At 38.4% G+C, this 17,809-nt stretch overlaps 1 protein-coding gene across 2 annotated transcripts in view; it reads right to left on the bottom strand.

Moving 5' to 3' along the window:
• Positions 1-702: 702 nt before the first annotated feature.
• LOC124825211 (protein MICRORCHIDIA 1-like) overlaps positions 703-17,809 on the bottom strand; it is a 42,889-nt gene continuing 25,782 nt past the window's right edge. The window contains exons 9-18 of one of the 2 annotated variants that reach the window (XM_047297817.2): positions 13,212-13,310; positions 12,221-12,328; positions 11,986-12,135; positions 11,268-11,366; positions 9,281-9,332; positions 9,078-9,189; positions 8,261-8,477; positions 2,147-2,220; positions 1,060-1,102; positions 703-971 (exon numbers count right to left, since the gene is read on the bottom strand). In XM_047297817.2, coding sequence (XP_047153773.1) covers positions 870-971; positions 1,060-1,102; positions 2,147-2,220; positions 8,261-8,477; positions 9,078-9,189; positions 9,281-9,332; positions 11,268-11,366; positions 11,986-12,135; positions 12,221-12,328; positions 13,212-13,310 — 1,056 coding nt within the window. In that variant the 3' untranslated portion in view covers positions 703-869. The remainder of the gene's footprint in view (positions 972-1,059; positions 1,103-2,146; positions 2,221-8,260; positions 8,478-9,077; positions 9,190-9,280; positions 9,333-11,267; positions 11,367-11,985; positions 12,136-12,220; positions 12,329-13,211; positions 13,311-17,809) is intronic. The other variant, XM_088104598.1, reaches the window with a different exon arrangement.

Here is a 17,809-nt window from a genome sequence, read left to right as displayed (position 1 = left end):
TATGGATTGTATAATACTCCCGACCCAATGGATAATTTACACTTTTCCTACGAAGAAACCATGAGTGGAGGAACTAAAATCCCGTGTTTTATTTGATTATTTTCCTGTTACTTATTTTAATTTACGCTCTGATTCTGAAAACCTTTTGCAATTTTTATACACAAATAATGAAAATAATAATAATAGCAACAAAATCACCATAAAGTGGGGCTTAAACAGTTTAACTTAAACAATTGCCAGTAAAAAAATTATCAGATAACCAGTTAATTAAATATCATTTAAAATTACTTTTAAAAGTAATTATAAAATCAAAGACAGTACAATTCACAATTAGTGAACAAAAAAGAAGGTTTATAATTTTAACACATTCTATTTAAATTCTTACAAATTCTAGATAAATGATAGAGTATCATTTTTATAAAAATACTTGAATAAATGTCCATTGGATATTAACTTCCGTAGCGAAAATATGCAACTGGCATAGTAAAAAGCATACAAGATTTATAAATTGTGCTTATAATATTTTTTATAATTACTTCTAAAATGGTATTAGTGTAGCCAATAACCCTAGTCATTTGATGAATTGCATCATAATCCGGATTTTGTTGTTTAAACAATTTCCTCTTTGCTCTTCGAACCCCTTTTCACAAGGACAAATTATCTATCTGAAATGATTTCTTTGACAAAAACAGCAGAAACATATAACCGAAAAAACAGAACTTCATAAATTAGATGTTCAAGAACAAAGTAAGAGGTTTTCATAGTAATTTCAAAACAGCTACATTTACACTAAGACATTACTTTTAAAGTTAATTACGAAACGCAATCAACTTGCCTCTTGTTGAAATGATGCTTGTATAGTGTAACCATCATCCCTTAACACGCTTCGCCTTCCTCTTGGTCTCCAAGAGTGAAGCAAGAACGGCACATTTTTTCTGGATTTCTTTATATTCCTCCTCCAAGTCCACAACCTATATTACATCAGCAACACTAACAATTAAAACACAACGACTAATTAGAACACAATAATCAAACTTTGTAATCTGTGACTACTATTACCATCTTTTTTAGTTGTGTCTCCTTTAGCCTGTACTCCTCACACCTGCAGAGAAGGGCTTTAGTGAAATTCTATTCGACAATAAAATGAGTAAACAAGAAGCCCAGGCACACCAAGGTATACATACACACCAAAGTGATTGCCATGTTAACCTTGCATTTGCAAAATTTTTGAAAAAGTACATATGCAATGTCACAGGTATTAATAATTAATTATTTGGAGAGTACATATTATACTAACTTTAAAATATCGTGATGAAGTAGAAAATAATGAATTAGTGGGAAATTTCCGGTATAAGATTGTAGGATATAAATATATGATAAGAACCATGGAAGAACCAAACTACAAAAGCTAACTATTGTTGTGGGACAGTACAAGGCATCATACACCCAATACTAGAATCGCAGTCTTCCAGTGTATGACTCCAAGTTCCATACATGCATTTAGATCCTAACATAATACCAGCGGGCTAGTTGTGACCTAGACGCTATAAATTGCAACATTGACGTCACCACCAGCGCTGCTTTTTTGCAACTGAGACATGGTGGAAAGCTGTAATAACAATTGAAAAAAAAACTTGAGAGATCCACACCACAAGATAGCTATTGTAGTTGGATAGCCCAAGATTTACACACCAACAAGTAGAATCCCATACTTTCAATGTCGGACCAAGTCCCATACCCTACAAATGGATCCTAACATTATCTAACCCAACAAAGTATTAATTCTTTTATTGCCAGATTATGAAATTAGGAAATGTAAACCATTGCCAATCCTAACCCACAAACATACAAAATGATAGAAGAGAATAATACATGTAGGGTAGTTAAGACTACATCCCAAAACGGAAAGTATAGAGATATAATAGAGCCAAGCAACTCAAAATTACACATTCTTGTCACAGTAGGTGATGTAACAGAAGTAAAAATGCGTTTGGTTGATGTACAACAAACGGATAAGAGAAAATGGTTTGATCAAGCAGTACATAGAAGGAACAAGTATAGCCATTCAAAAAGTATAACCAAGGATGAAAATGACAATTTTTTATTGTCTTCATCCTTGAAGACAATTTAAAAAAAAAAAATTCACCTCTCAAAAAGTTTTATGTTTTCTGCACAGATTTCATCAACAGATACAGACTGCAGAGTTCCCACCATTTTACCCTGTGAGAAAAAATACATGTTCGTGAACAACAAAATCTTGCATACTTGCAAATAAATAAAATAGAAAAAAAAATATTATTCAATGGGTGCATATAAACAAATGGTAGTTTTTGACAGAAATCCTTAATTTTCAATCAATTATTTTATAGATTTATGTCTTGATTTCATATTGTAATAAATCTTTTCAGAATAAGATTTGTATAAAATCTTAATCATGATCAGATCATAGGTAATGTTATTTATTGATTCCTGATTTTCTACCACATTGTAGTAAAATGGTCTCCTCTATGGAAATAACACTGTCCACCATATAAATTAGTGACAGTATTATTAAAACATAATTAGAGAAATAAAATATATTCTTCTCCATTCCAATATGGTATCAAAGCTTTGACTCTAAACCTTGCTTTCTACCGTTGTGAAAAAGGCAAAGATCAGTATCGATTAATATCCTTCAAATGTAATGTCTTTGGTGGTAACTCTAAACCAATCAAGACCCAAAGGACTTCTAATAGAGAGAAAATACATTCCAAACCACCACTGAAGATACCAAATTGTCAACATCTATGAATGGGACAACTCATTTCACAATGGAACATTGCCGATTCTTGCAAGTTGCACTACTATCCCAAGATATAGGCAGGAGAGCCTAATCATAAATGAAAAGTTTGATTCGTAGTGAAACAATTGTTGTTGAAGGGAAGATTGTTACAGGATGCAAAAAACTGTCCCACGGCATAGGCCAAGCGAGCCAACTTACAATTGAATTGTGGTACTTAGACTGTTTACACTCTTTAGTAGAAAGAGTTGCACTTTAACTATCAACTATAACTTTTAGTCTAGTGATAAACATTTGATCCTGTTAGATGTTAAGATGTGTGTTTATGTTAATTGGGCTCAGCCCATTCTGTATTAAGGGCCTTGGCCCATATCTTACATTATAAATAAACTACCCTGTGTATATAAATGATACAAGGGAGATTTCTCCCAATCTTCTCCATTATTCACATGATATCTAGAGCTTAGTATTAGTTCCATCTCCACGGTCTTCGGCACACATTACCATCAGAGTTCCAGAATCGACCGATGACCACACCATCGGAATCGTCTCGGCCGGGCGACCACCGTGGTGCAAAGATCGCGGCGAACGAACCACCCATGCGCTGCCGCAACAGTTGCCGGTGCATCGCCGGATATTTCCGCTGTCGACCAGGACTGTCGTGATCGCCCTCTTTCTGGATCTATGGTCGTTGCACAATCGGAGCACTTTGGATTTTTAGGATTTCTCTCTCTCCATGGCGTCTTCCTTGTCTACAAACACCCCTGTTGGTAGCTCATCATCTGATCCCTCAATATACACCAATTATGTGAATGTACACTTGTCCATTGACAAGTTAAATGGCACAAATTATGGAACATGGGCGTCCGACATCAAACTTTGGTTGAAGAATCAGAGGTACGTAGATCACCTTACTCAAAATGTGACTACTGCTACCATAGATGACACTTCCCGCTGGATGAAAATTGATGCCCAGTTATGCATTGTTATAAAGTCCACCATTCACTCCTCACTGAAACAAATGTTTCGATCACTGACACTCAACGTCTTTATGGAGTTTGTCAGGACCTATTCACTGTTATTGGTCCATGCAGTCCTGGTCCCATGGCAGAATATTTGGGTAAAGTTCATGCCCTCCTTCATGATTTTAATGAGCTATTACCTCCTGCTTCCACTCCTGCTGAAGAATTGGAACAATGGTCAAAGTTCTTCATGTTGTTGGCATTATACGGACTCTCTGATGATTTCTCTCATGTCCATGATCAGATTTTGGATTCTCCTGTCATACCCAACTTTACTTCTACTTGTTCTGCTCTTTTGCGTATGCCGAGCAAACCAGTCACTGAGACATCTCCTCATGATTCCTCAGTTATAGCTGCCCAACGTGATGATCGAAGTCGGTCTCGCAAGCCAGGTAAAGGACGTCCAAAATGTGACTACTGTGGCAAATTATGCCGTGGTATATACATCTCGAGCGTGAGATTAGACATTTTTAATGGGTGGTCCGATAGTGGCCCGATAGTGGGTGGAACAATATTCACAGCAAACAACAAATATCGCTAGGATAGGCTCTAACCATGGCTCTGATACCATGTGAATAATGGAGAAGATTGGGAGAAATCTCCCTTGTGTTTCTTGCATACACATAGGATAGTTTATTTATAATGTAAGATATGGGCCAAGGCCCTTAATACATAATGGGTTGAGCCCAATTAACATAAACACACATCTTAACATCTAACATATGCTAACATTTTTGCTTTCATTTGATCCAACAAAGAAGTTTGTTTATTCGTTTTTGTTTCAAAAGAGTCATCATAAAAGTTGGATTCTGCACTGTCTCCACAACTTTTTTAACTTATAGATCACTTTTAAATCAGAAACTGATCGTATTTAAGCAAATGAAAATGAAAACAAGTGCTATCCAAGTCGTTACTGTGAAGAAACAATGGTACTTGATACATAATCTTTTGATATCATTTACTAAAGCAAAAAAATATTACAAAATTATGGATGCAATGATCAGAACTTGCATCACATAGAGTTCGAGGAACCTGAAGTTAATAATTTCAAGAACAATACAACCTGCTCATTCAAATAATAAATTTGTTTGTGAATCTCATAAAGATGATGACTCCATCCTTCTCATTACTATTAGAAAAGACACAAGGACATGTAGCAAACATCCTTATTCCAATAACATTTTATATGGCTTATCTTAAAAGAGGAAAACTCTTCCAAAAAATCAAATTTGGGATTGGTCTTTGTAGAAATGGTAAAGGGGAAAAAAATGGTAGGGAACATAGGGGTGTTCGTAATCAAGTACAACTCAGAAAGAAAACTTGGATGACAAAAGGTTACACCGAATCTTATGCATCGACTATTCAAAGATGTTTGTCCTTTTACCAAATCTCAAAATTTTAGTGTACTAATGTCTTTAGATACCAATATTGAAAGACACCAACTAGAAGTTATAAATGTATTTCTAAGTAGACAGAAGAGGAAGTTTCAAAGGAAAATAATGTTGGAGTATGAAATGAATATCTTTGATTCTTATCCTATTTTATTTTTGTTAGAATATTTACCCTATTTATCATTGTTAGAATATTTATCCTATTTATCATTGTTAGAGTATTTACCCTATTTATCATTATTGTATCATAACTACCCTATTTTGTATCTGAACTTTCTTATATTTAGAATGAGTGAGAGAGATCTTTCAAGCCCTCTAGAATTATTTTTACAGTTTCAATCTCAAGTTGGTATCAGAGCAGGTTATCTAAGTCTCTTCCTACTCTGTCTTTGTTGCCACCGGTGGTCGGTGGCCACTGCCACCGACGGCCTTAAAAATTTCATCTTTTCTGAAATACCTCAATGGGCAGTTTCGCCCTCCTAATAATATCAGATATTTCCAGTGTTCGGTTCGCTATTTTTCCGTTGTGAACCGCCGCTCTTCGCCGGCCAACCATCGTCACAGTTTCGACTAGTGACCAACGGATATGGATTGCCTCCTCGAGCAACGGCCAACCCCGTTGGTGTCGTGGCCTACTTCTCATCCACGCGCCACCAAGAGCGCTACATATGTCCGATGTTCACCGCAGCCACCATCATCCTTTTTTCCGGCAAAGACATGGGTTAGGTCTCAAGGAGTGCGACTCAACACTGTTTCATTATTGTCTGACATGCCAAATCAGGCTGAGTCCATATTTAGTCGTGGTTTCTGATTTGTAGTCATTTGGTTGGTATTTTTAAAGAGTCATAGATTTCTTGGTGAATGGACGTGAAGATGGGATGAGAAAAGTCTTCCCGACGAAGAAATATTAAAAAAAAAAAGTGCCTCTGTTCAGCATTGTATCTATGTTCCTTAGCCCTTTCCATTATGTGTGTTTAGCTTTGTATCGTCATTTATTTACAATCCAAGGGCAGTCGGTGGTTAACACCAAGGAATTTCAACACCAAAGTTATGGGTTGAAGGTTGCTCATAGCATGAGGGGAGTATATTTCTGGCAAGATTCAAAATCTTAGGCAACAATTTCACCAACCCTTTGTCAGATTTGTTTTTGGGTGCTTTGATGAATAAAGGAGACCATTATGATCTTCCACCTTCACGATTTTTCATCGGCATGTCGTCATTTCCGTCGCTCGCCGTGAGGGGGAGTATGCTTCCAGCCACTGCAGGCCCCATCAACCCATCAATCAGTGATAGCAATCCTTGTAGTTTTGTCGCTTTCAGCCACTGTAGGCCCCATCACCCCATCAGTCAGTGATGGCAGTCCCTGTAGTTTTGTCGCTTCCTGCCACTGCAAGCCCATCAGTAGTGATGGCAATCCCGGTAGTTTTGTCGCTTTTAACCACTACAGGCCCCATCCTTACTTGATGGCAATCCAGTCCCTACAGTTTGTTGTTGTTTACCACTGCTGGCCGTCATCCACTCTTGATGGAAATCTCCTTTGTCAAAGTCATCCTACTTGAAGTTTCATGGTGCTAGTTGAAGTTTCGTTATTGTCCACCACTGTCCAATCCATAAGCTGTTGTGAGTTGTTCGTTGACTTGTGTTTTTGCTATCTGCTGACCATTGTCATCTGGTTGCCACACACTCTTGAAGACATATCATATATCTCAGGGGAGTCTCTGGCTATGCTGGTTTGTGAGTCCAATTTGGTTTATAGACATTCTCTCCCGACGGTTTGAAGTACATGTGCATCTTGTTCGAAGCTAAAGTTACCACGTCTATTGTCTCATTCGAGACAAGTTGATTTTGTTGGATTGAGTTTATTTGTTTCAAGCTTGGTACATACAATTTGTATACTCCAACTTGGGGGAGTGTTAGAGTATTTACCCTATTTATCATTGTTAGAATATTTACTCTATTTATTATTGTTAGAATATTTATCCTATTTATCATTGATAGAGTATTTACCCTATTTATCATTATTATATCAGAACTACCCTATTTTGTATCTGAACTTTCTTATATATAGAATGAGAGTGAGAGGGATCTTTCACGCCCTCTAGAATTATTTTTATAGTTTCAATCTCAAGTATTTTAATATTGAATTTGCCACAAGTAACGTAAAAATTCCAAATGTTGGATGTAACTCTGCCCAAAGTTGGAGAAGTTAGAGTCAAGTCAGTAGTAATTTTGAAAGAATTATATGGGTCCACTCAAGGTCAACTTGCAAACATACTCATCAAAGGACTGAGCAACAATAATTTTGATAGAATTATATTCAAGCTGAAAATGGAAAACACTTATTCACCAGCTTGAGGGGAGTGTCAAAATGTATTTTAGGAAATTTTATATATTATTCCCATGTATTTAGTTTGTTATATTCTTTGTATCTTGTTATTATCACTAGAATAACAATCCCACAATTTTAGGGATTTGTTACGTAGAATAAACTGCTCATTCAATAAGCTCTTGTATATATATCCAATGTATGCAAAGGAGACAAATAATAAAAATATATTCTCTCTCCTAAATTTAATAAATGCTAATAGACAATAACTGTTATACGCTTGGTTAAACACTTTTTTTTCTGATGGAAGGAGCAACCATATTCAAACAAGACTCACTTCCTCAGATATCATGCCAGTAAAGGAAGTTTGAGTTGAAATATTGCTATACTAATGGTTGGGTGACTGATATTTTAACAAAGCCTCTGTCAGTGATTTTATGTTTGCTAGTTACTGAGTTGTTAGCAAACTACTTCTAAATGTGCACTAAAAATACTGATGCCCTATATATGTGACTAACAAGTGAAGTGAGAAATAAAAATTTCTATCTAGTACCATATCTCTCTTCTTATTCTTTCTTCTTTTCTTCTCTGTTCTTGTGAGTAATCTCACTCATTCTATGTCTATATTCTAATAAAAACAAATAACAGGTATATATATCAACCCAAATACAGTAGCAAGTATGATTTCAGGCTGCATACATCAGACCAATACAATCTTAGGCAGATAATGTCAGCAACTTACAAGTTGCTCGTGACTTAAATCTTGCACGCCAGTCACATCAAGATCAACAATTGTTTGATTTAAACTCTGGGTGTTTCGATGCTCAGGTTTGTCAGAGGGCAATTCATTCTGTGGATTAGTTGAATGCTCAGCTGATTTTCGTATCTGGGCTTCTTTTACAACATTTTGTGATCTGAAATCTAGGGGCTGATATCCAATCAAGTGACAGTGGCCTTTCCTGTTTACTCCAGAAAAAACAAATTGAATAAATCAAATATTGTCAACCCCATAATGTTGATATTTTGGAAAAGATGTATCATAAAGCTCTAATTAGCTTTTCATTTGAAATAAAAATTACTATTGATTGCATAAAAATAACACAGCAGAGGATAATGGTTCTTCCATCTAGTTACTATGATTCTTATTCTAGTAAGTTTTAAGTGCGTTTGTGCTTGAAACTTGCAGCCAATAAGTATAAACAAGGATCTACAACTGCAAATATAATATACTTTCATGGCCAACTTAAACCAGCACATTCTTTTAATGCATGGGGCCCGTTGTGAAGCAAAAGTAGCTAACCACAATTACAATGTGTATAGCTTCTGGCAACAGTTATTTACTTCCAAGGAAATTACAACTTAAACAAATAGTAAAACCTAAAGAACATTAACAGAAAATCAAAACTAAAGCATCAACTGCAATCATTTTGTTCAAAGAAAGCTATATTAGCTCGCTAGCTAACACGTGAACAATCACTAAATATATTACATATTAAAGAAGAAAAACCCATATATAAAAGAAAACTGTTCACAATAAACTATGCTATCGAGAGACAAACCAGTAATCCATTGTCATTTGTTTCAGCTTGTTTTCCAACCGAATGAACAGCACTGATCTCTCAAAATCCTGCTTGTCATGCGCTGGTTCTATAAAATTGGCTTCAAGAACTCCTAAATATGTGCCAGTAAATTAAAAAACCTGGGAATTTTGGATTAAGCACATGCAGAGATAACTCAACAGTGGAGAAGGAAAAAAACATACCAACAACACAGCTCCCTTTTGATGAACCATCGGAAACAACTTTCCAGAAGGGCTACACCACAAAAAAGTTAATCATGTCAGGATTAGAATTGAGACCAAATAATATATTCTCAAAGAAATTTCTATTGCAGTTGTACTGCTACCAATTGGCATTCTACATGTCAAATTAATTTTTTTAGAGTGGTGGAGTAGAGGAGATCAAAGAAATGAACACACGAAGTTTGCGACATGATTTCATGTTTTACATGATGACACTATATAAAACACTAGCCTTATTTCCATCTTTTTATTAATACTCAATCATATTGCATAATACTAACTAAAAAAGAAATACAAAAACTAATCCTAGCACAACATAAAATACTCTAAATTGTTATAAAATATAAGGGATATAATTACATTTATCTCCATTGAGGTTGGTGCTAAATCCCTTTATACCCTTTGATAGATATAAAAAATACAAAAAAGTAACAAAAGGGGATCCTTGCATTATTTCTTGAACTAAAAACCAACATAGACAAAGTCGTTCTGATTGCCAAATCCCAGCCCAGAAATCTGTTTTTTGCTACCGAAAAACCAGCCCCTCAAAAGATCACGTAATACTACCCTTATACTCCCTACTCTCTCTCCATAACGTAAAAGATTCCTACATTCCCTCCCCCTACCATGTAGGAAATTTTGTTGTCCAAAAAATCAGTGTGCATGTGCCTGTGGTCCCCATGAAATGGGTTTCCACTTCTTCCTCTCAAACATTTTGAATCTTCCTAATATGCCCTTCCAATTCTCTGTTCATATCAGCCTTCTTAACAAAAAGTTAAACCCACCTCCGTGCACATTCATTGCTTTGTTAAGTGTATGTGTTATTAGCACATAAACATAAGAAATATAGATGTAGTTATTTCAAAACAACAAATGTCAATGTATAGAATAAGAGTTTTGAAAAAAATTTCAGAAAAAAGAAAAATAGGTGGAAGTGTAATTAGTAGCACAACTCAAGGGCCAGAACTGAAGCAAATAGATATTGGGATGAAAAGGTGGAGCAGCAAAGTTTTGAAGGAAAGGACTCACTAGGGTGGATAGCCAACTTGGAAATTTTTTATTAAATGCAAACCAAATTGAACCAAAAATTGTCAGCTAGGTACTATGGTCCCTTTAAAGTGCTTCGATAGGTTAAGTAGTCTGTCCTAAAGAGTTGTCTTGGTTATTAGCAAAAATTATTTTGATATAGCCTTTTCCTTGTGAACTCTTGGTATTCTTGACGTAATTTTCTTCTATAAAACACATGGATCGGATAAGAGATAATCAACCTCATAAGCCCTTTTCATCATCTTTTCATTCTTAAGTGGTTTCTTTCTAAGGCTTGAAATCAAATATTAAAAGCAGGGCCACAACACATTATCCTGAAGATGTAACTCAGGGTATTAGGTTATGGAAGCGGAGCTACAGATGCAACTAGTGGGAAGAGCACAAGGACACAGAATCAGGAGCATCAAATAGAATTAATTCTGGCGGAGGGTCAGTCTTCAAAACTTACATCCCTTTAAATAGTCAATCATGGGAGAAACGTAGTAATAAATAAATAATGGGGTGTAAACCAGCATTAATAGATCTGTGACAGCACCAGAAACTGGTCCACTAATGTGGAACAGCAACACAATAGCAGAAATAGGGTTAAACCTTATGCCATATCAGGAGTGTCTCCAAAAAAGAGAGGAAGGTTGAAGCTTACAGTGTGATCTACCATTTAGATCTAATCAGAAATGCCAAGAAAAAAATTGTGGGTATCAATTTGAATACTATCCAACACTTTTCACATATTCAACCACTAAATAATCAAAGTTTATTCAGGAATAAAAGCTAAAATAGAAAATCAGATTCCATGCACAAGAAAATATTGAACGAGAATATAAAGAAAATGAATATACTTCAAAAGACAGCTGAAATAAACATTAAGTCAGATAAGGCATTTCAATCATTCATAACAAACCTTGATTAGGCGATTTTTGTGGTACACATTAAATCCATTAACCTTAATAGAAAGTGCCTCCTTTATAAATCCAATGGTTGTCTTTGTCTCTGCTGCGGCCTAAGACAATCCAAACTCATTAATTTGAAAATCTAAAAACTAAAATATCCTAGTCAAATACTCATGAGTGATAAAGATAACTGAAATGGTACTAGTTGGAAAACACTGATAATATCTTCTGATACTGATATGAAAAAGAAAATCAGAAGAACAAAGAAAAAGATACACCCAAGAAAATGAATAAAAAAAAAGGACAATGCAAGTCTTCAAGGGTCTATCCACCCAATAATCAAATCCCTTCACCCTTCTCTCTATCAATTTGCCAAACCATTATGCTCCACTCATGTACGAAACTGCGAATATTCTCCAAAATTCCTGTCTTACCCACCTTGAGAGATTGTGTTTCTTTTTGTTTGTCCTTCTCTCGCATACTATAGTATTAGGAGGCTTATAAAGCAAAAATTATGAAAACTATTATGAGGAAGAAGATTCAAATTTTAATAACATTAAAAGTTTTTTATTTAACTGTTGGAGCACAACAATCTCACAAACAGGCTTCATGTCAGGAAGACATCTAGTTCAAGTATATTTCTACTGTGAGGAATATGTAGCAAGTTTCATGGTGGTGCCATATTGCTTTAACCAATTTTGAATTCCTACTCCATATCATGGATCTTACCTCATTTGATGCAATGGCTAGCACAGGCCTATATGGAATTACTTTCGAATGTATCAAGTTATCTGCTATGTTGTACTGATCCACAGGTTTACCCCTTAGTATGATTTTGAAGTTAGAAAATTTTCTGAGGTACAACATCGAAACATATGCCTGAAACATTTGAAGTGTCAATCAGAATACACAACAAAAATAAGAAAGCAACACCAATAAATACAATTGAAGTCTCAAGTATTACCCGTAGAGAATAACGAATGCGGTAAGAAATATGAGACTGAAGCTGAACAGTTTTTTTGTTCAATTTTTTCTCAGCCCCATGGCTGGCCTCATCTCTCAGCATAATATCCTATGGAAAAGACCAAAGATGATTATAACTGCTACCAAACACATTGAAATTGATTATCATTTCATTAGAGAAAATATTGTATCTGGAAACATCAAGATTGAATTTGTTAACTCAAATGATCATTAGGTAGATATTTTCAGTAAGTCTTTACGAGAACCTATAATTAATTATATTTGTAACAAGTTTGGTATGTACGATTTATATGCATTGGCTTGAAAGGGAGTGTTAGATATTTATATTGTGTCTTATGTTATTTCACATATTTATATTTATTTTTGTTTGGGCTTAGCCCATATTTTCTTTATTATAAATACACTACCCTATATGTATTTTCTATACATGGAAGATTAACCCTAGATCTAGTTTTCACTATATTCAACAAGGTATCAAAACCCTATCCTAGCAAAATTTATTGTTTGTTGAGTCTATTGTAATGATTACGAGAACTTTAACCCTAATGTAATGATTACAAAGAGATCTCTAGTATCTTACACCAGCACACTTGTAATAATTACAATATCTTATTGTAGCTTATGAAAACATTTTCTCCTAACGCAATAGGGGATTTAGGTCTAATTTATCAGCTTACAACATAAGGTTCCCCCCACTTACATAGTACAATATAAATATCTATAAAACTATTGTGGAATCACAAAAAATTTTCTAATTCATATTGTCATAACATAATGTTGTCAAAATATGCCTTCATTACCTACTTTTGTCTTGGAACATATTTGTCCTACTCACACTTTGTAATTTCAACAAATACTCACCAACATTTATCTCAATATGTCCTCTACCAATAAAGAATATCTCAAAATGCATTTCCAAAACAAACCTGCAAATGAATAAAGTCATATAGCAGTGAAGATATACAACATACCTCCATATCATCATCAAAACTCAGTTCATATATCCCTTCATCATTCAACCACAAATTGTATATTAAAACTTTGGTTCCATGTGATCCTATATCATCGAACTGAAAAGTGTAAAATAAATTGGTCAATGAAAGGAGTCTACAATGCATAAACTTCTTCAAATGAAAGAAGAGTCATCAATGGCTCTGATAGGTTCCTAAATTGGGAACCTAATCAAGTACTCTCTTTCTCACCAAAAGACACAAGAAAGATAGGAAAAAACTGAATATTATTCACAGTAGTGTATCTGTACAGAAAGAATCCAGAGGCTTAACCTCTTCACAGGTCAAAACCTGTCAACAAACAATTCAACAAGTCCCCTTTTCCCAACTATCAGGCCTCTATTTATACTCCCTCTCCCGCCCACTTCTAACTGTCATAGGCAGTTAGGCTATTACAGCTAATTACCCTTCTTCCTTCTCTCATAGACTAACCATTTCTTCTTATTCCTATCAATACCCTCCCCTTGAAGACCAACCTTGTCCCCAAGGTTGAAATCGGGGTACTGCTCCCTGATAGTCATTTCGTCTTCCTAGGTTGCCCCTTCCGGCCCTCCTTCTTGCCATTCTACCAGCAGTTGTGGCACACTTTCCCCTTCTCCCTACAGTTGTCTTCTTCCTAAAATGTTCACTGGCCAGAATGAAGGCCCTTTTGTTTGCAGGTCCTGTGGCAATTCCTTCTCCACTCTTTGTTCTCCTATTGCCTTCTTCAATTGTGACACATGGAAGGTAGGGGGAATTCGTGCTGTCTCTGGCAACTGCAACTTACAAGCTGCCTCCCCACCCTCTGAATAACTTGGAACGGCCCAAAATATCTTGCTGCCAACTTTGGGTGAAGCCTAGTTGGCATCGAGGATTGTCTATGGGGCCATATCTTCAAATATACCCAATCCCCCACTTCCACATCTGCAGCCTTCCTCCTTTTATTAGCTTGTCGCACCAATGATTCGCCAGGAATGAATCTATGCAAAGAGGGGGGCGTTCTCCCATACACAGCCTCAAAAGGGGTGCACCTTATAGCTCCTTGATAGCTTGTGTTGTACCAATATTCCGCCCATGGCAAAACAGTCATCCATCCTCTTGGCTGCTCATTTTCAACTGCGTCCCCTGACTCTTGAACAATTCTTTCCAGAATATACTTAGGAACAATGGGTCCCTGTTTGTCACGATGGATTGTGGAATCCCATGCAGCCTTACGATTTCTCTTATGAAGACTTCAGCCACCGTTCTTGCCGAGTAGGGATGCTTGAGCGGTAAGAAATGTGCATATTTGCTCAAGCGATCCACCACCACCAGAATTACATCATACTCCTGGGATCTGGGCAAACGAACTATGAAATCCATGCTTAGCTCTTCCCACACTGCATTCGGAACAAGCAATGGTTGTAATAATCCCTAAGGTGAGGATGTTAGGTACTTGTGTTGCTGGCACACAAGACATTTAGCCACAAATTCCGTCACATCTTTTTTCATTCCGACCCAATACAATGATTGGGCTATCCTCCTGTACGTCCTCTATACTCCAGAATGGCCCCCCGCTTGCGTTACGTGAAACTCCGCCATTAGCTTGGGAAGCCATGAAGACTTCGCTGACATTACCATCCTGCCTTTGTAGTGCAGCCTCTCGTGTTCCAGTGTGTAGGCAGGGTAGGAGTTTGGGTCCTTTTTAATTTCTTCTATCACTTTCTGCAGCCCCTCATCCTCCTCAACTTCCTTCGTTATTTCTTCAAAGTCTTGCCAGTAGGGCCTGGCCACCACACACAATTCCCTTTCCTCCCCGTTTTCACCCTCATCCCTCCTTGACAACGCATCAGCAACTTTGTTAGCAGTCCCCGTCTTGTACACGATCTCAAAATCGTATCCCAACAGCTTGGCTATCCAATTTTGCTGATTATGAGTCGTGATTCGTTGTTCCAGCAGGTATCGTAGGCTCTTCTGATCAGTGTGGACTACAAACTTCTGCCCCAACAGATAGGGCCTCCAATGCTGTATGGCTAATACGAGAGCCATCAGCTCTGTCTCGTAAATAGACTTGTTTAGTGTTCCTTCGGATAAAGCCTTACTGAAAAAGGCTATGGGTTTCTTTCCTTGCATCAAAACTGCACCCACGCCTCTGCCCGACGCGTCACATTCAATGTGGAAGGGTTGCTAAAAGTCAGGTAAAGACAGCACTAGGGCCGTCGTAATGGCTCTCTTCAAAGTTTGCCATGCCTCGTCTACCATCTCATTCCAGGCCAATCCCCCCATCTTCAGCAGTTCCGTTAAAGGTCTGGCAATTTTTCCATAATCCTTTATGAACCCCCGATAGTACCCTGACAATCCCAAGAATCCCTTTAAGCTCTTCACCAATTTTGGTCTCTCCCACTCCACGACGACCTTTATCTTCTCATCATCCATCTCCACGCCTCTGTGCGAAATAATATGTCCCAAGTATTTAATTTAGGTTTGTCCGAACTCGCACTTTCTCCGGTTAGCCACCCAATGATCTCGTTCCAAGGTTGAAAGGACACTTCCGACATGCTCGAGATGTTCCCTCCAAGTTCGACTGTAGACTAAGATGTCATCAAAGAAAACCAGAACGAAATTTCGTAAATAGGGGTGGAAAAGGTTGTTCATCGCGCTCTGAAACGTCGCCGGCGTGTTGGTGAGCCCGAACATCACGAACTCATAGTGCCCCTGGTGCGTTCTGAACGCAGTCTTCTCTATATCCTTCTCACCCATGCGAATCTAGTGGTACCCCGCCTTCAAGTCCACCTTAGAGAAGTAGGAAGCCCCTCCCAACTCGTCCAGCAACTCCTCGATCATCGGTATGGGAAATTTGTCCGGCACCGTAGCTTGATTTAGTGCCCTGTAGTCTATGAAGAAGCGCCAGTTGTCGTCCTTCTTCTTCACCAGAATGACAGGACTCGAATAGGGGCTGTGGCTTGGTCAGATCACCCCTGATCGGAGCATCTCGGCGACCTGCTGTTCTGTTTCTCCTTTCAACACGTATGGTACCGGTAAGGCCTCACGTTGATGGGATCTACCCCCTCTTTTAGCGGTATATGATGCACCATCCCTCTGCTAGGTGGCAGCCCCGTAGGCTCTGAGAGCACCACGTCATGCTGGCCCAACAGCAACTCCATCTCTTGCGTTTGCTTGTCGGTGAGGCCCAAATAATTCTGAGTACTTTCCTTGGACTCCAGTGAGCCTAATTCCCACACCATATGCCAAGCTTCTACTTTATCCATTTTAAATAAGGCCCTGGGTCCCACCACTTTCCGTTCCAACGTGGGCCCCCTTCACTGTTATCTCCTTCTCTCCTTGTCGGTACACCATAGTCAACTTCCACCAATCAACCGTCACCTTTCCTAGTTTCTCCAATCACTCCACCCCAAGGATTACCTCCACTCCTCCGAGCTCGAACAGGTAAAATCGTTCGACAATTTCTGCATCTCCCAACTCCAAAGCCACCTGCTCACAGCAACCGCGGATTCTCTTCTTCTGTCCGTCCCCCAGGCTTACAATATAAGGTTGGGTCTCCACTACCGCCATCTCCAGTTCCTCCACCACCCTTCGACTGATAAAGTTGTGGCTCGTGCCACTGTCAATCAAAACCAACACCTCTCGTCGTCCTATTCTTCCCCGTATGCCGGCGGACAACGCCAATAGCTCCATCATGGCGATATTCATCTCGGTTCCCGCCTCGCCTTCAGTGTCTTCCTCCTCTTCCGCCAAGATTAGCATCCTTAAACCCCTCTCTGGGCAGCGATGGCTGGGGCTGAAAGGTCCGCCGCACCTGAAACATCTCCCCTCCTCTCTCCGTTTGACATACTCCGAGTATGGTAGATTGCGGACATTCCTCTCTCTCCCGTTGCTGTTGGCTCTCACGTTACTTCCCCCCTGGGTCATGTCTTTCTTTACAGACCCGATACTCTCCGTCGGCCCTCCTCGCACCGTTGTATCGCGATTTGATTCCGCAGGCAACACCGATCCTGTCGTTTTCCCCAGGGAAATTTATATTCTTGGACACCCATCCTCCTCCCGCCTTCAAAGTCGAACACAACTTTTCCACATCGCGCGCAACTCGCATGGCAGTCATTAGATTAGGTGGGTCATGCGGCCTGACATGATCGCCCACCTCTTCCCATAGGCCCGCCATGAAGTAACCCATAATTTGCTCCTCGGGTATCTTTGTTGTTTGCCCAACCAGTACTTCGAATTCGCGAATATACTCCTCCATCGACCCCGCCTGTTTTATGGTCGACAGCCTCTCATAAACCGTCCTTCTTGTTCCTCTCCCGAATCGTATTCCCAAAGCCCTCTTCAATCCATCCCAAGAATGGTTCTTGGTTTTCTCCCGCCAAAATCGGAACCAACTTCCGGCGTAACCCTCCATACTAATAAAAGCCAATTGTAGCTTCTCCTCTTCAGCCACCCTATCGAAAAACTTCTCCGCTCTGCCTATCCAAATCCATGGTTCCCCCCTTCAAACACAGGCAACTCGACCCGTTTCCTCCAATTGACCATTCCTTCTTGGTTACCTTCTCCTCTTCTTCCCCTTTCGCCGTCGGGTCCACCCC

Source organism: Vigna umbellata, chromosome 1 (assembly GCF_029865625.1).
Source record: "Vigna umbellata cultivar VRB3 chromosome 1, Vumbellata_1.0, whole genome shotgun sequence".
In the NCBI taxonomy this organism is placed as follows: domain Eukaryota; kingdom Viridiplantae; phylum Streptophyta; class Magnoliopsida; order Fabales; family Fabaceae; genus Vigna; species Vigna umbellata.
Note: the sequence above shows the minus strand (reverse complement) of the source record. Positions and strands in the feature narration are given on the sequence as shown.